Source organism: Convolutriloba macropyga, chromosome 1 (genome assembly GCF_964194025.1).
Source record: "Convolutriloba macropyga chromosome 1, txConMacr16.3, whole genome shotgun sequence".
In the NCBI taxonomy this organism is placed as follows: Eukaryota; Metazoa; Xenacoelomorpha; order Acoela; family Convolutidae; genus Convolutriloba; species Convolutriloba macropyga.
The window spans coordinates 11,064,349-11,089,092 of NC_134468.1; the positions used below are offsets into that span (position 1 = coordinate 11,064,349).

General features: G+C 36.2%; 1 protein-coding gene across 1 annotated transcript in view; it reads left to right on the forward strand.

The window, feature by feature from the left end:
• Window positions 1–15,248, forward strand: part of LOC142334944 (uncharacterized) — a 33,764-nt gene extending 18,516 nt beyond the window's left edge. The window contains exons 6-9 of the mRNA XM_075383275.1: window positions 4,179–4,444; window positions 8,974–9,357; window positions 9,734–10,238; window positions 14,726–15,248. Of these exons, the coding sequence (XP_075239390.1) occupies window positions 4,179–4,444; window positions 8,974–9,357; window positions 9,734–10,238; window positions 14,726–15,110 (1,540 nt within the window). The 3' untranslated portion in view covers window positions 15,111–15,248. The remainder of the gene's footprint in view (window positions 1–4,178; window positions 4,445–8,973; window positions 9,358–9,733; window positions 10,239–14,725) is intronic.
• The last annotated feature ends 9,496 nt before the right edge of the window (window positions 15,249–24,744 follow it).

Genomic DNA, 24,744 nt, shown 5'->3' on the forward strand with positions numbered 1-24,744 from the left:
TTCACGGGATTTTTGACGAGCAGCTAAAAACTGACATGTCTTCAAAAATTGATTCAGATTTTCAGGAGCTTTTTTCATTTTGAACACTTCAAATAGAAAATTTTTTTGCAAGATATCGGACGGCCAAAATTGGAGGGACAAAAATGGCCTACCATTACTAATCCATTTCATTTTTTGCTCAGATACGCAACTACAACACACCCAGCAATGCCATTAAAATAATTAATTATTTCGTTGTCAAGCACTGTCTGTACGTTCTGCAGGATGCTTTCGAAGAAACCCTTTCGCCATAACCTTATTCTTAAATTGAAAATCAATTACATACAATAATGTTTTCCGACAGGCTGGAAGATATATACAAACACATTATTGGCAATTATAATAGAAAGCAGTTCAGATAAACAGTTTTGGGGTAACATTTCTTCAAAAAAAACTTTGTCACTCCCATTAAAGTTGTTGCAAAATTTGATATCAAAATTACGAAAACCACTTCCTGTAAGAAGTGGAAGACTATTTAAGTGTTCTATTGAGCTTAGACAAAATGCACGAAACTTTTTTTGATGATTTAACTTTCAGAAATGCTGGAAAAAAATACCAATTTCATTTTGCTTTTGAACATTCAAAGCTGTTTTGCGATACTAACTGGTTACTGAATCTGTTTTTTTCTGTTTTTTTTTTGCTATTTTGTTGTTTTAAAAAATTAATTTTTTGATATATTTGATAATACATGTCAATATATTTTAAAACCAATTTTCAAAAAATTCATTTAAGTCGCATATTCAAACGTGAAAAGATCGCATGTTCAAACATTAAAAAATGAAAAGTTTAAAGATCATTGTTTCCCTGAGCATTAAAAAAATTGAAAATACCTTTTCGACAATCAATTCAATTTTTCAAGAGCTTTTCAATGACACCAATTATAAATATCACCGCGAGACAGCGGTCGCACAATATCGGCTCATTAAAAAAGTAGTGCTGGTATGAATTTCCTGAACATAGCCGACCAACCTCGGAGGAATTGCTCTCAAACTCCTGGTGGCCGGTTGCTTTCGGTAGTAGACAGCTGGGGCTTAGCGATGCTAGAATTGCGGGGAGTGCCACACACATTCACTTGACCTTATCTCTTTGAATAAAATTGAGAAGTCAAACTCAGAGTGAGGAAGTCATTTTTGAGAGTGAGGTAAGTCACGTGTGACCAAAAATTAATCACTCGAAAGGACAAAATTGGATCCACTAAGAGTTTAAAAAAGACGTCACTCACCCAATTCAGCTGAAATTGCACGAGCGAATAAAGAAAACTCAGATATGAAGTGATTGTGACGTCATATTGTTGTAACAAAAATCTTGACGATGAAATAGAAAAACATAGCAGAACACGTTCTGAATTATAATCTAAAGAATTCAATGAACTAAAAAGAATAACCAGCAGACCAGACGCCCAATGCAAATCAAAAAGACGAACAGTTGTGCAAAATTAGAGAACAATAACGGCAGTCAAAATGTATACACTCTCAGGATAACCGTGTTGAATAACATGCTTGTCAATCAAACCCATTGCTAGGCAAAAAGAAGGAAACGGTGATCCAAAAGTAACCTTTCTTGATATATAGGCATGTATCTATAGGCAGAAGCAGGCAAAAACAAACTAGTAAGAAGAAACTAGTAAAAATCCTGAAAACGTATGTTCTAATACCATTAGTTTTCGCGTCAGGGCAGCCCAACCTCTTGGAAATAATTGACCACTTGAGTTCAAGAGAACAGAAAATGATATAATTCCAAAAACTTGAAATTTATTCAATATTGAAAAATTCAATTCAAGCAACAAAAAAACAAATGCCAAAATTTGACAAACATGGCTAATTTTTATAGAAAACTTTTGCATTCACCAAAACAATATCTCTAAATTATTTCGTTGTCAATGAAAACCATCCAGTACCCCATCTTTAAGCCCTTGAGAATCTCTATCTAGCCTCTAAAGACCGAACTAGAAAATTGGTAAGATCTCAAAAAATATGAAAAAAATTGTCAAAATTTGATGAATCTGAAATCATTATAACTTCTTCGTTGTCACTAGACATTATCCAGTAACACATTTTAAGCTCTAAAAACGTTTCATTGGCTCCCAGAGATTGAAAAAACTACACAAAAACATACCAAAAAAATTATCACCGGCAATTTTAGGTTGTACAAGACTAGTAGGAACTTTAACACATGTCAACATTAAACAAAGTCCTACTTGGTAAAAATCTCAACAAAATAAGCACAATTTTGTGGTCAGAAACTTCAAAAATACCTTTACAGATTGAATACAGGCGTTCCCAGCAATTTCAGTACACTCAGCACCTTAGACTATTTAAATTAGCTAACAGCCTCTTTTGAAAATTAAAGCCCGCCAAGCTTTACCTGTTTAACGTTTTTCGAAAGCTAATAGTGATCTGAAAAAGCCATGAAAATATCTTGATAAGACATCCCGTCAGATTGCCAAAAAGTAGCCGGCACTTATTCCTATAATACCAATTAGAACCGAAGGAAACGAAAAACTCAAACATTGACTGTACAACATTATTTTTAAGCGAGAACTATTTTATTGGATTTTATAGTTACTTCTGTTTCTTAATGAGCAAATGCACGGTTTACTATCAAAGCCAGTGCATTAGAGAATTTAACTAAGAATCAAAAGCACAAAGCTCATGTAGCGGCCATCTAAAACTGGGCTTTATAGGATTATCCCGCATTCATCTTGATTTCTATAATTGATTTCAACTTAATCACGCGAATGAACCAAAAATTCGCTCCACTAAGAGTTAAAAATCACGTCTTGCACTCAATTCGGCTGAAACTGCATGAACGAATAAACAAAACGCAGATTTGAAGTGATTGTGACGTCATATGATGGTAACAAAAATCTTGATGACGAAATAGAAAAACATAGCAGGACAGGTTCTGAATTATAGTCCACAGAATTCAATGAACTAAAAACAATATATAACCAGCAGACCAGATGACCACTACAAATCAAAAAGACAGACAGTTTCACAAATTTATGAGAACTATAACGGCACTCGAAAAGTATAAACTCTCAGGATAACTATGTTAAACAACATGCTTCTCAATCAAACCAGTTGCTGGGCAAAAAGAAGAAAAATATAAATTCAAAACAAAACTTGCTGGATATATAGTCATGCATCTATAGGCAAAAGCAGTAAAAAACGAACTGAAAAACAGAAAATAGTAAAAATCCTGAAAACCTAAGTTCTAATTCCATTATTTTACGAGTGACGGCAGCCGAACCTCAAAGAAATAATTGACCACGTGATTTCAAGAGAACTTCCAAAAACTTGGAAATCCAAGATTGAGAAAGTCCAAGATTGAAATTATCCAAGATTGAAAAAGTCAATTTTGGAAAGAAAAGCTCGAGTTCTAATTGGTCTTGTGTAGAACAATAAAATTTGTGTAGAATAGAAAGAACAGTGCAAAATTTTAAATTGGTGTCCAAAATTTTCTCAAAATTGTTTTCCCGTAATGCAATAGTTGCCGTTTTTTGAAATGCAAATAGGTTCAGATGATTCTAAACTTTTACCAAACTAACTGACGAAAGAGCTAGCAAAAATTTGACAAATAATCAGAATTGAAACAACCGGAGAGAAATATCTCGCTTGAGTACCTCGTTGACTACACTAAGTACTTTTCAGCTGAACTCAATTTGTTTTGCAGTATCTCGAAAAGGGGGAAAAGTCAACGATTTAATTATATTGATGCTCACATCGATTCAAGTCTGTTATCATGATAACGACATTTATAATAAAGAACAGTACAAGTTCGCCGAACCCTTTGCGTGGGATCTATGTCGTATCCAAGCTGCCAAAACTAATTACCGGGAACGAGCGTTCATGTACAGTGGAGGTCAATACTGGAAAACCCTAGCTGAAATTAGTCGAACTACAAGCCTTTTAAAATGATGCTGAAAACAGTGCTGTTCTGTCAACTTCAAAATTGCACTTTTGAGATCAGAAAAAGTGCTTAAATCTCCATCTTCAAGTATCTCAATAATCTGTGAATGATAATAGTCTGAATATTTTATGATTCAATCTGAACGAGTTGTTCCGATGTCTAAATCGGTTACTGTCCAGTGGGCTTCATTTGATGTGGTTCAACTGGATTTTATGTGTGTTATTTAGAAACATCAATGCCAAAGTCACGATCAAAGGCGACTTTCTGATACCCCTTAAGATGTATCTGATCCCATTTGTGGTCATAGTTGGGGTGTGTTTCTCCATCATGCTCCTATTTGTCCTCTTCAAATTGGTGAGGGACCACAGGGCTAAACTGAAAAACAGACTGTCCCGCAGGGGACTGAAGAAACTGCCCACTCGCAAGTGGAAGAAGGGAGATGTGGAATGTATGCAGTGGGACTCGTGTGCCATTTGTCTGGACGAGTACGAAGGTCAGCAAGTTTAAAGTTATAGATTAAAAATCTTAGTTGAGGCAATGCAGTGAGCTTCTTGCTCCCCTCACACCCTGCACGTGTTAGCGTATGAAGCAGGCTAAAATAAAATTGATCTCTCGGCATTCGTCCGAGCGTGCGACGTGTGTCAGTTATTTTTGGTGATGCAAAGCAATAGCTGAGGTTATTATTGGCATTCTCTTGTTTTTTATAGCTGCGAAGTTGTATGCTGAGCGTAGTTATATTGCGGTGTTCGTGGTTCTTATAGTTCAAATAATTTGGACTGTTTTGGGGCACTGTCTTTCGACTCGAAGAGCAGTATTGTAGAAGTCTTATTTAATCAATTTTATTGTAGTGACTTTTCGAACAGGAAATGAAAAACGTGAAAGGCTTTGGTGTGGTTTTAGAGGTGAACAAAATTGAAAGTATAGAAATCAGGTTTTTTTTTCACACCGCTGATTTTGAGAGAGCGAGAAATTGAAGTATGAAAGAGTTTTTAAGTGCGGCTTTTCAAGCAGTTTTCTTCGTTTAAAATGCTTTACCGTTAGTGGTTTGAATAAGCTGTAGTAATAATTCTAAGCATGCTCAGATTGTTTTTTGAGAATTGTATAATTAATCGGCATTTTGTGGTATTTTTGAGGTTTTTCTGCTATTTTGCGAATTTTTAATCATTTTAGCGATTTGTTTTATCGCATTTATTGCCGAGAGAAACGACGACTATTGCTCAAAGTATTTCTGGTTACCAAATAATTACAGTTTTTATGGTATAAAAGGGTGTTTTGTTGAGAAAAATGTCGGAAACATAAAAAGCTTCAGACAAAAAAACTGTCAAACAAAAAAGCGCCTGAAAAAGACTACAGGACTAATATAATTGCTCGAAGCGTTTGAGAGCAATTAATCAGAATTATTTTTTATTGAAAAATATATCAAATTTACTTTCCTTTGTTCACCCCTAACTCCTACCCGCCACCCCCGTCCTTCCCCTTGAAATCCACTCAGCTCACCCCCTCCCGACTTTCTCCAAAACCTCCCCTCCGCTCCACCCTCCCCCACCGCACCTCCTCCAATCCCCACTCCCGCTTCAACTCCCTTAATGGCATCTTCCCTAAGCCAAAGCTGGTCAACTTCAGAGCTAACTGCTCGCCGGTCGTTTGAGAGCGAATCGCGTGATGTTAGTTGTTTCAATGTATCAATGTTTTTTAATGGATTTAATTCTTTTTTCTGGACGAGTACGAGGTTTCTGACGAATTACGATTCTCTAATTTCCGGAACGTCTTCGGAAATGAAATCAGGGTGATTTTTAATCTCTTGCATCTTGTATGGAAACCTAAACTAATATTTATCTCTTTTATCACCGAGCCGCAACATCTTGAAACGCTGGAGACCCCTGCGATGAGTCCCTGTGGGGCAAAAGGGGAAAGATTTCTTTATAAGGTCAAAGAACAACTTGTGACTGTCCTAACGATCCAATTTTTGCTTTCTAAGAATTGACATTAATTTTTTAGTCGCATTCGGTACTATTTATTTGCCTTTACTCCTGGTATGAGAGTAGTGGTAGGCACATTTTAGTTCTTTGCCTTCTTTGGGTTGAAATGTGTTCAGGGAAGTTGGGGGAATAGCATCTTTTCGGGCATTGCTTCTAGATACGAAGCTGAGAGCACATTATTAATGCTCTCAAACTCTTTAGCATTTATATTAGTACTGCTGGTCTTTTTTACTGCGATTTTTCGTTTTACCTTTTTTTGTCTGAAGCTTTTTTTATCTTTGGTACCCAAAAAGGAGATAAACAGGTAAAGCCCGGAGGGCGTTAAGTCGCTGAGAAGTTCTCGTAGAGCCTTGCTAGTCTCTAAGTATGTGATTCATCAAAACTTGGGGCAAATTCATGCGGTGAACGGCAGTTCGTTGAATTTGAACCCCCTCCTCCACATCAACAGCCCCTCTACCCCTCGATCTCATTCCACCCGTAACCAAGTACACTCGCCCTATCTCATGCTCAGCCCACCCCACCTCAATCAATTAAGCTAAAGCTGGCCTCCCTAAGCCTCAGCTAGTTGCTGACGAAGCGATTCGTCCGCCGTGTGAGGTTTTTTTGTTCTCTATTTATATACCAGGTATGTGAAACTCAAATGAATTAATTAATAGCCGCGTCAGCAATTTCAGGCGCTCCTATTTTTTTTTTGAATTAACCTAATTTAAGAATTAATTTGAATTGTATTGGGGCGCCATTTTTTTTTAAGATCTGTTCACACATTTTTCAATGACTTTGATCTTTCAAAACGGGATAAACAGGTAAAGCCCAGCGGGCATTAAGTTTCATTAGAGGCCCGAAGAGGGCTTTAGTAGTCATTCAAATGCTTAGAGTGGTACAGCTGCTGGGATGGCTTTAATTTAAGGTTAAAAGGTCATTTTTAGGTGTTTTTGGGCTCAAAATGGTGCAATTTTCAATGTTTTTTGTGATTTTTTGTTTTCATTAGTCTTAGGTTGAAGCTTTTAAAAGTTGATGAAGGGCTTACTTTTGCGAGACAAAATTGCTTGTTATGACCATTTTATGAGCTATATGTTTTGGTACTACAAACATAAACACGCAAAATGATACTAATTTTTTTTCAGGTTTTTTAAAAATTTTCGTCAGTTTTTTTTTATTTGTTTGAGGTTGAAGTTTTTAAAAGTCGATCAAGGTCTTTTGCGAGGGAAACTTACTTGTTATGATCATTTTATGGGCTATATGTTTTGGTACGCCAAACACAAACACGCAAAATGATAATAATTTTTGCAATTTAAGTTTTTTTGACAATTTTTGTTATTTTTTGAGTTTTTCAAGCCGCGGGGGCCAGGGAATCTCCTTTAATGTTTAATATTTGGGTACTGTTTAGTTGTCTAGATATTCTAGATGTAATGAGATGGTTTTCAACATTTTAATTTCTCGAATTTAAGCATTTTTTAATAAAATCTGCAATTTTTTTTAAGTTTTCCTAAAAGTTTTGTCAATTTGATATTTGTCCATTCTCAAGTGCTAGAAAACCTGTTCCACGGTCTGAAAAAAGGATACTGCATGGTTGTTAGTGTCAATGGAATTGTTTTCAACAATTTAACATTTCGAATTTTGGAATTTTGATAAAATTTGCAATAAAATTTGCAATTATTTTTAAAACGTTTCTTTTATTGGGTTTTTTTGCCTCAGTTGCCAGGTATCCTCCTCCAGGTTTTGATAAAAAATTATAACATAGTTGCTAGGGGGCAAGGGAATGGTTTTCAACATTTAAATAGATTTAATAGGAATTTCAATTTTTTGAAATTTGAATTTAAAATTATTGCAAATCGATCTTTGAGCCATTGAATTAGGGCCTTTTAGCCATTAGGGCTTGGAATAGGATTACTGGATTGCCTCTAGAGACACAGAAATGATCCTGAAGACATTAATATCACGATTGTTAGCAACATTTTATTAACATTTGCAATTGATTCATTATCTGAGGTAATCGATCTTCAAGGGCCAGTGATTTTTTTGTCAGGTCTTGCAGATATAATCCTGAACTGATTCAAGATCAAAAAATGGTTTTGTATATATTTTTGAAATAGGTATATTTAAAGGGATCAACTTTTGCCTTCGTGGTGAAAGCTTCAAGAGTTTTGGCAATGAGTGTAATTTTGTTTAGTTTGTTTGTTTGTTTTAACTTCTCAACATTTTGATGATTTTGTTTGTGTTCGGCTGGCATTGTTCAATTGAGCTGCTGGCCACGTAGAGTACGTCTATGTTTTTCATTCAATTCCTTGAATTGTATTTGAGGACTTGTTGTGCTATGTTTTTACTTCGTCTAACAGATTTTTGTTTCTTCTTACCCTGACATTCATGACTTTGATGACTTCTCGTGACTTTGAGCTTTCAAAACGGGATAAACAGGTAAAGCTCAGTGGGCATCAAGTTTCAGTAGAGGACCTCAGCCGCGTTTGGTTGTCCTTCAAGTACTTAGAGTGGTGAAGTTACTGGGAACTTACCTCACTTAAAAAAATGACTTGTGAAATCACTTAATGAACTTTAAATTTTATGACAATTTACTAGATAAAGATCAGTAGTGTGCATCTAAGGGTTGCCAAGCGTATTTTCCCTAATTCTTGAGTATTAGAGTCTGGAGTTTATGGTTTCGAATATTATTTTTGAAAAAGCTCCCTTAGGGCTTTTTCCTTGTAGAGCGTATGTGTCTCATAAAAATGTCAGACCGGATCTAACCCAAAAAGTCTAGTGGTCTATTAAAGGACTGGTGGTCAATCTGTCTATCTTTTTTAGTTGCTTCAAATCCATGGAAGGCCTGAAGCGTCTAGCACGACTATTTTCCGGCAATCTGCCGGCTATGTTTATTTAAAGCTACTGCACACTCTATTGTAAATTTTTGAAGAGAGTTACACCTTGGACTTCATTGGTTTGGCGAAATATTTATCCAGGCGTGGTAGAATTTCATATCTGCAATTTCAACAAATGTAAAATTTTGGCGACCTTATGGCAGTTCTTATTTAAAATGTTTGATTTTTAGATGGTCACAAGTTGAGACTGCTGCCGTGTAAACATGCATTCCACACCAAGTGTATCGACCCTTGGCTCACAGAGACACGTCGAGTGTGCCCCCTATGCAAACAGAGAATCACTCCTAGAGGAGAAATTGAGGAACCCACCCCTCCCTCCACCCCAGACGAGGAACAACCAGAGACAGGTGACTCAGTCAGTGATCAAACTGATGGAAGCCACGATGAGTTATTGCGTAATGAGCATGACGCGGAGATGTCCAATTCGAACTCTCGAGTTTTGGGCCATGCATCGGGATCCTCTGGAGCTAGGCGACGGACGGATGTTGACGATGATTTGATAAGACCCGATGATCGAGAACCAGACGCACACACAGACACTGAGGACGAACAAGGTGCAAAGTTGAAATTGAACTTAACCCCCCTGGTGGAAAACAGCCATCTATAAGTGAATTTTTACACCATTGTAATGGTATATTTAGTTCTAATGGATAGTTACACCTCTTAGTACGCTGTACATCCAATTATTGTTGCAAGAGGTTCTATTTTGAGAAAGTTTGTCTTCGAAAGTTAAAAAAAAGGAATTATGGCCTTCATTTATTCATAACAAATGCATCTTGCTATGATTCGAACGTTGTTTACCTCCTTTATTAACTGCTATAGAGTTTGTTTGGCACGGCCTAATGATGGTTGCGATCAATAAATGAAATTAACCTGCGAGTTGTGCTATATAACTTTATTTCATATTTCGGGATTGTTTGCTGGTTCTAGGTGTAGAATATGAACCAGACGAGTATGAGGCTGGAAGAGATGACTGTCCTTTGATTGATCTCCGAATGAGATCTCAGAACCGTATGGGTTTCAACTCCGCCCGAGTGGCATCATCCGATCCGGAAAGCAACGATTCCGCGTCGGAGCGTGGAAGTCGAATATCGAGGTTGTTTAAGGCGTTTGGAAAGCGTTCAAGCAGACGCTCTAACTCCGCCATTGAGAGCACCTCTGCTACGGAACAGGGTTCTAGTGACGTCACTGTTGCGAGGAGGTCAACTGACGTGGCAGCGCAGCCTGTGGATAATGAAAATAGACTGATGCGGGTGCTTAATCATCAACGCGCCGAAGATGCAGATGACGTTATGTTAATTCTGAATAGGACGGATTTGAGTGGAGTCCGAGTTGCGGATGGTAATGAGGAGGAACCGGTTGGTGGAGTGAGGTCGGGAACTGTTAATAGCGATACCTGCTCCACTACTTCATCAGCATCTCTATCATTTCAGAGGTGTGTCTCTTTCAATATCCCCAAAGTGATAGCTTAGAGCTATTATTACTTGATCTCAAAAGAAATTTTTCGCTTAATCATTTTGCGCTTTTCTGCTAGAACATTCTTTGACTTCTCAAGTGACTTTTTTACGCTTTTGTTCTTCATTGTTGAGTGATCTCTATTGCTCTCACTCCGAAATAAAGCTTGTTGCTAATATAAATTAGTTGCAGCACAGCAATAATAATGGTGTGATGGCGCAGTGGCAGTGCATACGGTGGCGGATCGGGATCCCGGCGTGGTCAAATAAATTTCAACCAGCCTGTTGTTCGAGAGCAATTTTTCCAACATTTGTCGGTTTTCGTTTAATAGCCGCACAGCGATAACTGGGGCTATTATTGGCCTTCTCTTGGTTTTTAATAGCCGCCCTCATCTTCTCAGCCGGCTATTATAGCGCTCCTATTTTTTTTAACAGCCGCCCTCATCTTCTCAGCCGGCTATTATAGCGCTCTATTTTTTTTATAGCTGCGAAGCTGTAAGCTGAGCGAAGCTATATTGCGGTGCTCTTGGTTTTTTTTTGTTTCGTCGTCTGACGCTCTTTTTTCGTTTTACATTTGTTCACACAGCAAAGCTGAAAAAGTCAAATTTTCTGAATGACTTCTTCCTCTTCTTAACGGCATTTACGCGCGTGACGTCATTTCTCACTCGCTTTAGCAAAAGTTTTAGGTTATTTGCGTGATTAGATTTTGATCATACGCGACTTACCTCACTCAATAAAATGACTTTTGCACTTTAAAACTTAAGTTTAATTTGAATTTGTTTAAGGTCAAAGGAACTCATATGTACAGTATAGGTCCCTAATAAGAGGCTTCTGCGGAATGAATTTTAACAAGCTTTATTAATTTATCGCTGAATGTTTTTCAACTAGTTTTTTTGAGCGGCGTCAATTTTTTTTTCAATTTAGATCTTTATCTGTTTCTATCTCTATTATATGGCACGCAGGTCTATTCTTTCGCAGCTATTCCGGCAATCTGCCGGCTATGTTTTTACTTCGTCGAATAAAAAAATGTTTCGCTTTACCTCATTTTGTCGCTTTTTCAACATTTTGCGTGAAATCTTTTTGACTTCTCTAGGCTAGTTTCTCTCTTCTCTCATTCTGCTAAAAGTGATTTTGAACATCAGTTGCTCAGCAAAGCAATTCAAAATGAACAGAGTCAGTATAAAAAATTGAAGTCAGAAGTAGAAACGGGATAAACCCATAAAGCCCAATTTTAGATGCCCGCTATTTGAACGTCGTTCCTATAAGTATTAGTTACCATCTCTAATGCTTCTTGGTATTGATAGTAGCCCCTGTAGCATCTCTCTAAGAAACAGAAGTATGTTCAACTACGAAATGCCATCAAAATAAATCGGACTTAAAAAAATGTTTTTGTACAAAAATCTTTTTTTTTTCAATATCTTCTGTTATTTCAATCCCAATCATGCTTATTGGAATCAACGGCGGCTATTTTCCGGCAATCTGCCGGGTATGTTTTTATTTCGTCGTCATGATTTTTTATTACGACCATATGACGTCACAGCCACTTTTTGTTCTTTCGTTCATGAAATTTCAACTGAATTGCATGTGTGACGTTATTTTTCGCTCTTAGTGGAGCGAGTTTTTTTTTGTTCATGCGCATGAATAAATTTTTGGTCACACTTGACTTACCTAACTCTCAAAAATGACTTCCTCACTTTGAAATTGACTTTTATTTACTTTAATTCAAAGAGATGAGGTCAAATGGGCGTGTGTCACTCTAAATGATGGTTATTTGAGATCAGCTAATAGAGGCAGCAATAACTTATACAGATTTTTAATCAAAATATAAAAGATCAGCCTTCAATGAAAAGATGATTTTTTTTGGTCTGTCTTTTTTACTGTTTTTTTAGACTGCAGATCTACGAATCTATTGCGGCTATTTTCTGGCAATCTGCCCGCTATGTTTTTGTTTTGTAGTCTGACGCTCTTTTTCGTTTTACATTTGTTCTAGAACTTTCACTTGACTTTTCAGTGACTTTTTACGCTTGATTTCTTGCTTTTTGCGTGACCTAAATTGCACACATTCAGAAATTAAAACAGTAAGCTGGCCGCAATAACTTTTTTTCAACCTATTTCGTCATTTGTTTCTATCTGTATTTTACCGCAAGCAAGTCTGTTTCGCAGCTATTACGGCAGTCTGTCGGCTATGGTTTATGCAATTTTTCGCGACCCCCAGTTCGCTTCCCTAAACTACATCTACTGAGGAAGCCAACGGCTCACCAGCAGTTTGAGAGAAAGTGGCCCGACGTTAGTCAGTTATGTTTAATTCTTGTGGTGGTTTTGCGGCTCTTATGTTGACGTGCTTTTTATGACCCAAGCAGCGGTAGAGATATCGTCCAATTTCAATTTAACAAATTTTACGTATTTTGGCTGTGATTTCTGCAAGGCATGATTTTGATCATGGTCACTAACGGAAGTGGAGTGCAAGAACGAGCGGTTCTAAGGGGTAAAAATTTGCATCACTTGAAATGGAGTGAGAAAATGGTGAACGGCAATTTTTGGCACTCTTCTTCTCTCGCTCTGAGTTTTTGCTGTTGAGAAGCAAACGAATAGGTAAGCAAGGACGAGAGAGATTTGTTGTTTTGATCTTGCAGGGTTTTGAGATAGAGAGCGAAAAAGTAGGTCTGATAAATTTGAGCCAGAAAGTGTTTTTGAGCGTTTAAGTTTCGAGTATTTTGAATTTTGTAACTTCACGATGGCTAGGACCTTCTCAAGTTGTGTAATTGCTCTCGAACGCCAGTTATTGCTCATAGTGCGCTGTTCTCTGGAAACGGTACTGGGTTCAAGTTTGTGTCTTTGATTATGGGGCTTTGTGCGGAGCGTTCTATTTGTTTAAGCTTTCGAGAGTTTTTATTCGTTTTTGGCATGTGTTGATTTTGCATAGATTAAATTTCGATGTCTTTGGTGGTGACTGAAGCACTCAATTTTTTTGAACGAAGTCTACAAAGAGGAAAAGTTCATATAAGGGGTTGATTTTTTTATGCCCATAGAATTTAGTTTGTGTTGTCTTGGTGCAAATTTTGTAAAGCATAAAATACATAAAACGTTGCTAGTCAGCTCTTTTTATACATAAAACGCAATTCGACTGTTGAATTTTTGTTTGACAATTTATCGTTATGGCCTCAGAAAAGCGATAAACTCTTTAATCCCAAGGGCGTTGTCTTGTGCAGGGCTCTCAGAACTCTAGTCTCTACGTTAGCGTTTTACGAGTGCTGCACCCCCCCCCCCCCTCACCACACACATACAATTTGTTGCGCTCCTCAATTTATATAAATCCCTAACCAGTCGTTTGAAAGCAATTCGCCCGACATTAGTCGGTTATGTTAAAAGGACTGATATTTTTAAAATCCCCTCATAGTTGATATCTTACCTCCTTATATATCAGACCAAATCATTGCTCAGGGCTACAGCAGCTAACCAAAACAAGTTGCTGGTAAAACAAAGTTTTCCTTATTTATTTCCTTAAAAAATGTAATTATTTTTACTTGGATTTGGATTCATTTAAGTTTTTGAAATTTCTCATAAAAATTTGAGAACATTTTTTATTTTCTGTCATGTTTTAAACATGTTTTAACTATGAAATTGGCGATCAAAAGTATTACCGCCCCCTTTGATTTTGAACTTACGTGTTTGCTGGTTTTACGTTTTTCCTGCCTCATTAGGTGTCGCTCCAAATTATTTTTTATAGCTGCGAAGCTGTAAGCTGAGCGTAGCTATATTGCGGTGCTCTTGGTTTTTTTTTGTTTCGTCGTCTGACGCTTTATTTTCGTTTTACATTTGTTCTAGAACATTCTGTCTCGTCACTGCTTAAATGGCTTTTTCGCGCTTGATTTCACGCTTTCTGCGTGACCTAAATTGCGGTTATTCAGAAACAGAATCTGTTCCTAGAACAAAGTTGATTGTAAGAACACAGATTATATGGTCCGATAGCCGAGTGGTTAAGGCGACTGGCTGTTAATCCGGAGATCGACGGTTCGAGACGCGACAGGGAAACTTTTTTTGCACCCAAAAACAACCTCCTTTGAAATAAACTTGTAAGTTTTATAGGCGGCGGCGATAACTATTATCAACTCACTTCTGTATCTTTTTCCATCTGTATTTTACGGCACGCAAGTCTATTTCGCAGCTATTCCGGCAATCTGCCGGCTATGTTAAGAGAATGTTGTATGATCGGTTGAAAATGGTTATTTAAAAAATTTAACGCGTAAACAATATATACATGTTATCAGTATTTTTTTCTTCGATTTTCGTGTTTCTCTTTTATAGTAAACATTGATAGCAAGGTTGATTTATCGCACCAGCAAATAAATTGTTTTATAGGTTCCAATCCAAATTTTGAAGAAAACTTTTTTTGATTAAATAACCAAATTTCGATCTGAAAATTGTAATTAAGTATCTATGCGTTCCTAACCATTTTAAAATTTTTCAGTCCTTACAATGACGAAACAGCTGCCAACAAGGATGCGGTTATCTCAAAATCCGACAGAAAATCCCGTCTCGCTAAGTCTACGAAACCAAAAGAGCGAAAAGCGGAGATGTCCACCAACAACTCTGATGGAGTATCAACTTCATCCGCGGACTATCAATCTTCAAGAGCTGCTTCGAGGGAGGGTTCAGTCTCATCGCAAGGTTCCAGTCGCTTCTTTCCCACCTTGGCTGTTCGACACCCTGGAGGAACTGTTGACACTTCTGCCCAGAGATCCGAGGAGTTGCCGACGTTGCAGGGACCTCAGCGAAGGGACTTAGAGGCTGCCGAAGATTGTGACCCAAGAGTCCATGTACCTGACGATGTTGGACTCTTGACTAATGTGTAATTAGCTACAGGAAATCGAAACAATTTGCTATACGTTGAGTGCGCTCGTAGAATTGTACATGAAAACTAGAATCATCTCGGGTTATTTCCTACTGATCAGCCTCGCTATTTCAAAATTTTTCCCGGAATCTTGGAAGAGATTTATTATAGCTGCGAAGCTGTAAGCTGAGCGTAGCTATATTGCGGTGCTCTTGGTTTTTATAGCTGCGAAGCTGTAAGCTGAGCGAAGCTATATTGCGGTGCTCTTGGTTTTTTTTTGTTTCGTCGTTTGACGCTCTTTTTTCGTTTTACATTTGTTCACACAGCAAAGCTGAAAAAGTCAAATTTTCTGAATGACTTCTTCCTCTCACTAACGGCATTTGCGCGCGTGACGTCATTTCTCACTCGCTTTAGCAAAAGTTTTTAGGTTATTTGCGTGATTAGATTTTGATCATACATGATTTACCTCACTCAAGAAAATGACTTTTGCACTTTAAAACTTAAGTTTAATTTGAATTTGTTTAAGGTCAAAGGAACTCATATGTGCAGTAAAGGTCCCTAATAAGAGGCTTCTGTGGAATGAATTGTAACAAGCGTTATTAATTTATCGCTGAATGTTTTTTACCAAGTTTTTTGAGCGGCGTCGATTTTTTTTCAATTTAGATCTGTATCTGTTTCTATCTCTATTATACGACACGCAGGTCTATTCTTTCGCAGCTATTCCGGCAATATGCCGGCTATGTTGATTTTTTTGTTTCGTCGTCTGACGCTCTTTTTTCGTTTTACATTTGTTCACACAGCAAAGCTGAAAAAGTCAAATTTTCTGAATGACTTCTTCCTCTCACTAACGGCATTTGCGCGCGTGACGTCATTTCTCACTCGCTTTAGCAAAAGTTTTTAGGTTATTTGCGTGATTAGATTTTGATCATACGTGACTTACCTCACTCAATAAAATGACTTTTAAACTTTAAAACTTAAGTTTAATTTGAGTTTGTTTAAGGTCAAGGGAACTCATATGTGTAATAAAGGTTCCTAACGAGAGGCTTCTGTGGAATGAATTTTAACAACCTTTATTGATTTATCGCTGAATGTTTTTAGCCCAATTTTTTAAACGGCGTCGATTTTTTTTCAATTTAGATCTGTATCTGTTTCTATCTCTATTATATGGCACGCAGGTCTATTCTTTCGCAGCTATTCCGGCAATCTGCCGGCTATGTTTATGTTGGTTCATATTATATTTCAACGTTATATTAAGGTTGATTTTTGTGTACCACCAAAGTCAAAGATCTCAGAATGGTCAAAATATAATAACGTTGAAAAGTTTGCTTCGATAGCTGAGGTGAGTGTTGGGTGAACAGACAAAACAGTCACAGACAAAATAGTCGCAACTAAAAATAAGATTCAACATATGCACACCAATTAACAAACAACCTCCTTGGGTTAATCATATGATTGTATACCATTGAACAAATATTAGGCTGATTACAACAGTTTTTGTTTACCATATTGTGTATTTTTAACCAAATTTTTGGAAGTGGAAAGAACCCGAATTGTACTTTAATGATCGCTCTTAGATATATACCAATTGTGCATCCAAAAAGCTCGCTGACCTATGCATGCGAAAAATTCTCCGTGACATACTGGCTACTTTTTTCTTTAGAGTTCCACCGTTGACTGCAAAACACTCAAATTTGTGTTCGTAGAGCTTCTTGTTTCCGATGCATGCAATTGATATAATGAAACCGAGCTTATTTCTTTCCTTTTCCTCAAAAATTCCTGTTCATAAATTAGTTTAGCAGCTCACTCGTCGTCTATGTTTTGTGTGTTAGACTGTCCCTTAAACCAGTGTTGCATCAACTGAATTGTGAATTTGACTGAAGACATTCGACAACTGTTTCCTAACCTCACGTTTCTAATAGAACATGGTCTTGAATAATGTTCTTATTTACGGATTATAGTTGCATATATTAATTGTAGTGGCTGCTCCTATCGATTATAAGGCTGTGAATTTTTTTTATTGCAAGAACATTTTTTGGGCCATCAATTTATTCACAATGAAAGGAAACAGATGCAAGATATTTGAATTGCTCTCAAACTAAGGCGATGGATATTATTGGTTTTTTTCCATTGGGTTTCTGTTTTAACTTTTTTTTGTTTTTTGATCACTTATTATCTTTCCAGTTATCCGCTTTTATCGTAATGTTGAAATCATTTGTGCTTTTTTCAGGCATTTTACAATCACTGCTACACGATTTGGTTTCAGAAGTCAATTTTAATAAACTAAATGGTCAACAAAAATTATATCTAAAACAATTATATTATGCGTTGGTATACTTTAAGTTTTTCTTCTATAGATTGGAAGTTGAGCTGTCGTTTGAGAGCAATTCGTACGCCTTCAACGCGCCATTTTGTGAAGACAGAAAATAGTTGTATCAAATCATACTTAACTCGTTTAATTCGTAGATTTAGCTTCTTTTTTCTCTTTCAAAATGTCCTGTTGCAACCCATCATTCGGAATATATTACCAGATTATCGCTTCATTAAGCTCAATAGTTAGATTCATATATTGTAAACTTAGTGTCAGAAATTGTCCTTCAAAAGGAATTATTGTATCGACGGTTATTATTCCACAAGCAATGTAATGCCGGTGTTATTAGGTTTTCCCATAAGCTTGGCTAGTAATAGTTTGAATTCAATTGTTTAAAAATCATTCTCAATTTAGAATAACCTTTATTCATTAGGTAAAATATACGAAAAAATTGGGGAATTGTGGCATATTGTTGTTTTAGGCAAATTGGGTAGTTTGGCACTTCGGGTAAAATTTTTGTGAACTTCGGGAAACAATTAATGTAAAATATTTACGTGATTCGAGAGCTGATGTGGAATGAATGAGTATAGTGCTTATTGTGTGATAATTCCTTCTAAAATTCTTACCCCTTTTTAGTTTGAAACATTTCGCGAGAAACAAATTGGTGCTAACGATGTTAAATTTCTTCGGAAGTTGTAAATGATCATTTAAATAATTGCATTACAATCCTGATGTACTTGCATTTTTCTCTAATGCTCGTGAATGACAAATTTGTTATTGAAGAATCGGTTTCCTACAGAATTGAAAATGACAGAATAGATGATATTTAAAAATTTTCACGTCTTAAAGGGGATTGGAAACTGTTTCACTGTAAATACTTGACCTTGAGAAATGTAACGAGTCATAGAAAATTGGATTATGATTGAAAATTTGCTGCCGTTTCCGATTCCAAACCGATCAGGCGTCAATTTTAAATACCTACATTTTTAAACCTAAAGTCATTGATTGAACTAAATACTAAATGTTCGCCCGAAAGTGGCGTTTAAGTTGAGTATAGTCGCGAAAAATTTACCCCATTTAATGGTAAAATTAAGAGTTATGGATTCTAGAGTTTATCTAAAGTTTATAGTCCCACTAAGTTGGTGGGGGGGGGGTGTATATAATGACAAAATGTCAAATCTTGCTCTGCGGGTGTTGACATTTGCAAAATTAAGGGTTTTGTAGCCGGTAATCGCATCGGAAAAGTTGAACAATAAGTGAAGGAAACAGCAGTGTCATTTTCACAGACATTTCCTACTGTCATCTTAGAGTTTAATTGCCATACCGTGATGTGTTATTAGTTTTCTACATAGAGACATGTAGAGGAGCTAGCTAGGTAGATGCCATGTGTGTGTGTCCCTCATCAGATTATATCAATTAGAGATACGCTACTGTAGTGAGTTGAGCAGCTGTGTTTTATAGATTAACCTTACTCTCCTTTCTCAAATTTAATCTTTTTTCAAACTTTTTCTTGAGAATTAGCTATTTTTGGGCGGCTGCTAATTTACAAACGAACAGAAGTGCTGGATTTGATAGTAACAGGTTGGGTTAGAGAGCGTTGCTTGGTACTTCAGTTGTAGAACATATTTTTTGTTGCTCTCGAACGATGTTTGAAGCATTTTTTCTAGTCATGTGTCTTTTATATACGCAAGATTTTCAGCATTTTCACACACACCACGAATTTTAGCAATTTTTTGGTAAAACTTTTTTTATTAAAAACTTTTTTATTAAACCTTTTTTTTGTCAGTGTCTGAGTATTTCCGACCCAGGAGCCAGGAAACCTTCTATAGGGTTTGGTAATATGGTACTGAAAGTTTTTTATTGGCCATGGAATGGTTTTTAACATTTAATATCACAAATTTTAGCAATTTTTTTATATAAAACTTGCAGTTTTTTAAAGTTTTTTGAAAATGTGTGTTATTTTTTAGGTTTCTCCAACCTAGGCCAAGGATCCCGCTCTAGGATTTGATAATAGGTTATTGCATAGCTTCTAGTGGAAATGAAATAGCTTTCTATATTTCAATATAACAAATTTTAGGAGGTTTTTTTTATAAAACTTTCAATTTTTTCAAGATTTTGAAAATTTTTCATCAGCAAGTTTTTCCGGCACCAGGTGAATAGGAATTTCCACTAGGGTTTGGTAATAGGTTACTGCATCGTTGCTGGAGGTAATGGATTGATTTTCAATATCTTAATAAAGCGAGTTGTTTCTTAACTTTTAGAATTTTTTTTGTCATTTTCTGAGTTTAGCGATCTTAACAGGCCGACGAATCTTTTTTACCCCCGCAGGTTGTTACATGGCAGAAATCCACGGACCAAAAAAATGGTTGTGAACAATTTTTTCCGCAATTTTAGAAACTTTCTTCTTTAAATTTTGCACTTGTCAGTTTTTTTGAAGCAATTGTCTTATTTCTCGAGTTTATCTGCCTTTAACGGATAATAAGTCTCTTTCAAGTCTTTTGCGTGAGTTTTGTAATGAGTATAGTCAATTGTAATATATTTGGCCTTCAGGGTGAAAGCTTCAAGAGTTTTAGAAATGATTTTTTTGTTTAGTTTGATTATTTTTGTCTAGTTTGATTATTATTGTCTATTTGGCTGTGATTGTTCAATTGATCTGCTGGTCATGTACATTAGATCTCAGTTTTTCATTCACTTCTTTGGTTTGTATTTCAGCACTTGTCCTGCTATGTTTTTTTTTACTTCGTCTTACTAAAGTTTTTTTCGCTTAACCTTAGTTCACAGCTTGTTCAACATTTCGCGTGAAATCTTTCACTTCACTAGGCTATTTTCACTCTTTAGATGCTCGTTACTCGATCTTTGTTCTTAGTTACATCTCTAATCCTTATTGGTTATAATACTAGCTCCTATGTCTTCCCACTACGACACAGGAGTATGTTCAGCTCCAAAATGGTATCAAATTAGTTCGCACTTTAAAATTTTTTGTGTACAGAAATCAGTTTTTTCATTAGTTTTTCCTTCTTTCAATCCTAATCTTGGTTATGGGAACCAACGGCGGCTTTTTTTCCGGCAATTTGTTTGTTTTTCATTGTTCGAGGAATTATTTCACATTCTTATTTACGCCACTATGCTCCCCCTCTGCTCCTCCTACAACTCCTCAATTAAGCTTAGACTAGCCTCTAAAAGCTGCAGATAGCTACGGACGAAGCCAACCGCTCGCCGGTCGTTGCCATAAGAGATAGATTTTCCTAAACAACTTTTGGGTCATAGACCTGATTTGTATTGAGAAAGCCGTGTCCTTGAACTGCTCCTAAGCTTTTTTTCATTAATTTCATCCCCCTTCGCCAAATCCGCTTCCTCTCCGCAACTCTACGCTCAACATCCACCGCATGCTAGCATCTCTCTAAAGCTGGGTACTGCCAAAGCCAAATGATCGCCGGTTGTTTGAGATCAATTCGCCCGACATCAGTGGAGTTTTTTACGCAAAATTTTTGCGCTTTTATTCTGAAACTTTCTGTGCCTTGCCAAGTGACGTTTTCGCGCTTCACTTCCTCATTTTAATGATTTCAATTGCTCATTCAATTAAGCAATTATTGTAAACATGCAAAATTTTTGTGTGACTGCTTTTACTGTTCGCTTGACTTTTACGCCCTTAATTTTTTTGTTTTGTGCAATCTAAATCGTTCGCTTGACTTTTACGCCCTTAATTTTTTTGTTTTGTGCAATCTAAATCTCCCTCTCATTCGCAAGTGTCAGCAGTTGAACTCCAGTGACGGCGGTTCACTACTAAAATTAAAATGAAAAAGTGCTAACATTGCTTTAGTTTTTTCCACGTTGAATTATATTACTGGTTGTAGCAGTATTTAATAACTTCTAATGACGTCATTTGAAGCCCTCATTAGTGAAATTAATTGTCCTCCAACTGAAGCAGGCTACAGTAGATGCGAGCTCTGCTTGGGAGTTGGAATTGTTGTGCAACTCAATTTAACTCAGAGTGTAGATAACATCTAGAGCTTTGTAATGGGAGTCCGCTCTTTTCGACGCTGTTATAGCAGTTTAAAAAGTGTACTTTTTCGTCTTTTCAGAATTTTGTCGATAAATCATTTTTATAGCTCTTTCAACTTCCCAATATGTTGTTTTTCCTTACTCATGACTAGAGACTCCACTTGAAAGACATTTAAAATCTTTCTCCAGAAAAATTCCACAAAGTTGCAGATTTCCTTCACACTGAGATGCTTTTGCTTCTATGTTCTATATTTTTTTCCAAGCACAAACACGCGTTATTAGAAGCAAACCTTTTCGCGTAAGAAATCTAGTTTGAAGCTAACTTAAAAAACCACCCTGCGAAATTTGAACTGGTCTCCCAGAGTAAAACTTTTTTTGCGTTTGATGTCAACTTCTTAACGTAAGAACATAGTAGTTAAGAGTTTAAGGAAATCTTTTGATTTGCTCGAAAATTAAGCTTTGCTTATTCCGCATTTTTTTTCTATTTTTGCGAGTTTATTTTGGAATTAGTTTTTAGCCAATTGAAATTGATAGATTTTATGGCTGCGGTTGTCTTTCATTTTTTCTGGTACTTCTCATTATGACACGTGAAGGAGAAAGTTGATTAACATTTGATGGTGTCTTATGTATGTTAACTAAATAGCCCAGTTTTCATTGTCGAGAACAGCCAAAGTGTTTTCATAAATCATTTCTGAAGCTTCAATATAGAATTGTAACATTTTTCTGTTGAGTGACCAAACAAAATTGATGGAAATTTTGAACTCAAATCAAGTAGAGAATTTTCTTGTTTTTTGCGGAAATCGCACAATATTCCAGACATCAAATTTTGTTGTCTAAAAAAGTGTCGAGTCATGTTGGCACGCTATTTGGTTGTAAAATCAATTGTTTTTGTAAATGCACTTATTCAGATGTAATTATAGCGCCTTTGTTGAAGTGTATTTTGATAGTTTCCAGCTTTTGTTGTTCCGATCGCACTTGTGGGGGGAGGAACTATATACTCAAATGGGTTTTTTTTGTTCAGACAATTTTGGCTGATCGATATATTCATCGTAGAGAAATGTGAGTGGTGTGATTAAAAAGCTGGTCCAGCGTAGAATTCAAAATTAAAAAGATTTTTTAGAATTTCGTTTCTTTTCGAAGAATTATCGAGGATTGAAGTTTTGTGTGCACACGAGATATTTGGCATGATTTTGTTCACTTTGTGTAATTTTTCTTCAAACTAAGATAATTTCTATAAAAATAGTATTTCAAAATTACATTTCATGCCACAAAGTGAACCAATTTTGTGTTTCTAGTAGACTAAATTGTCCTCCAACTGAAGCAAGCTACAGTAGATGCGAGCTCTGCTTAGGAGTTGGAATTGTTATGCAACTCAATTTAACTCAGACTGTAGATGACATCTAGAGCTTTGTAATGGGATTCCGCTCTTTTCGACGCTGTTATAGCAGTTTAAAAAGTTCTGGAAACTTTCAGACTCCAGAGAACATTTTCTTGCTGGGAGGTTATAATCGGCTGTTTTTGTGTCACTAAATGATTTGATTTCTTGTACTTTTCCTCTTTTCAGAATTTTGTCAATAAAAAATTTTAATAGCTCTTTCAACTTCCCAATATGTTTTTCATTTGAAATCTTTCTCCAGAAAAATTCCACAAAGTTGCAGATTTCCTTCACACTGAGATGCTTTTGCTTCTATGTTCTATATTTTTTTCCAAGCACAAACACGCGTTATTAGAAGCAAACCTTTTCGCGTAAGAAATCTAGTTTGAAGCTAACTTAAAAAACCACCCTGCGAAATTTGAACTGGTCTCCCAGAGTAAAACTTTTTTTGCGTTTGGTGTCGGCTTCTTGACGTAAGACCATAGTAGTTAAAAGAGTTTAAGTTAATCTTTTGATTTGCTCGAAAAGTAAGCTTTGATTATTCAGCAGTTTATTTTTCTATTTTTGAGAGTTTGTTTTGGAATTAGTTTTTAGCCAATTGAAATTGATAGATTTTATGGCTGCGGTTGTCTTTCATTTTTTCTGGCACTTCTTATTATGAGACGTAAAGGAGAAATTTGATTGATTTGATGGTGCCTTATGTATGTTAACTAAATAGCTCAGTTTCCATTGTCCAACAGAGAACAGCCAAAGTGTTTTCAAATATCATTTCTGAAGCTTCAATATAGACTTGTATCATTTTTCTGTTTAATGAACCAAACGAAATTGTTGGAAATTTTCAACTCAAATCAAATGGTCAATTTTCTCGAAAATCGCACAGTATTCCAGACATCAAAATTTGTTGTCTAAAAAAATGTCGATTCATTTTGGCACGCTAATTGGTTGTAAAATTAATTGTTTTTGTAAATGCACTTGTTCAGATGTAATTATAGCGCATTTGTTTAAGTGTATTTTGATAGTTTCCAGCTTCCGTCGGAAGGTGGAAATTTTCAGTTTACCCTTACTGACTGAGTGCAATTTCTTGGTTATTGCGTTTCTGCGATTTCGGCATATTTTTTGCCAACTTCTTTGGATAACATTATGACTTTTTTGTTCCGATCGCACTTGTGGGGGGAGGAACTATGTACTCAAATTGGTTTTTTTTGTTCAGACAATTTTGGCTGATCGATATATTCATCGTAGAGAAATGTGAGTGGTGTCATTAAAAAGCTGGTCCAGCGTAGAATTCAAAATTAAAAAGATTATTTAGAATTTCGTTTCTTTTCGAAGAGTTATCGAGGATTGAAGTTTTGTGTGAACACGAGATATTTGGCATGATTTTGTTCACTTTGTGTAATTTTTCTTCAAACTAAGATAATTTCTATAAAACTGGTATTTCAAAATTACATTTCATGCCACAAAGTGAACCAATTTTGTGTTTCTAGTAGACTAAATTGTCCTCCAACTGAAGCAAGCTACAGTAGATGCGAGCTCTGCTTAGGAGTTGGAATTGTTATGCAACTCAATTTAACTCAGACTGTAGATGACATCTAGAGCTTTGTAATGGGATTCCGCTCTTTTCGACGCTGTTATAGCAGTTTAAAAAGTTCTGGAAACTTTCAGACTCCAGAGAACATTTTTTTGCTGGGAGGTTATAATCGGCTGTTTTTGTTTCACCAAATGATTTGATTTCTTGTACTTTTTCCTCTTTTCAGAATTTTGTCAATAAATAATTTTTATAGCTCTTTCAACTTCCCAATATGTTGTTTTTCCTTACTCATGACTTGAAACTCCACTTGAAAGCCATTTAAAATCTTTCTCCAGAAAAATTCCACAAAGTTGCAGATTTCCTTCACACTGAGATGCTTTTGCTTTTATGTTCTATATTTTTTTCCAAGCACAAACACGCGTTATTAGAAGCAAACTTTTTCG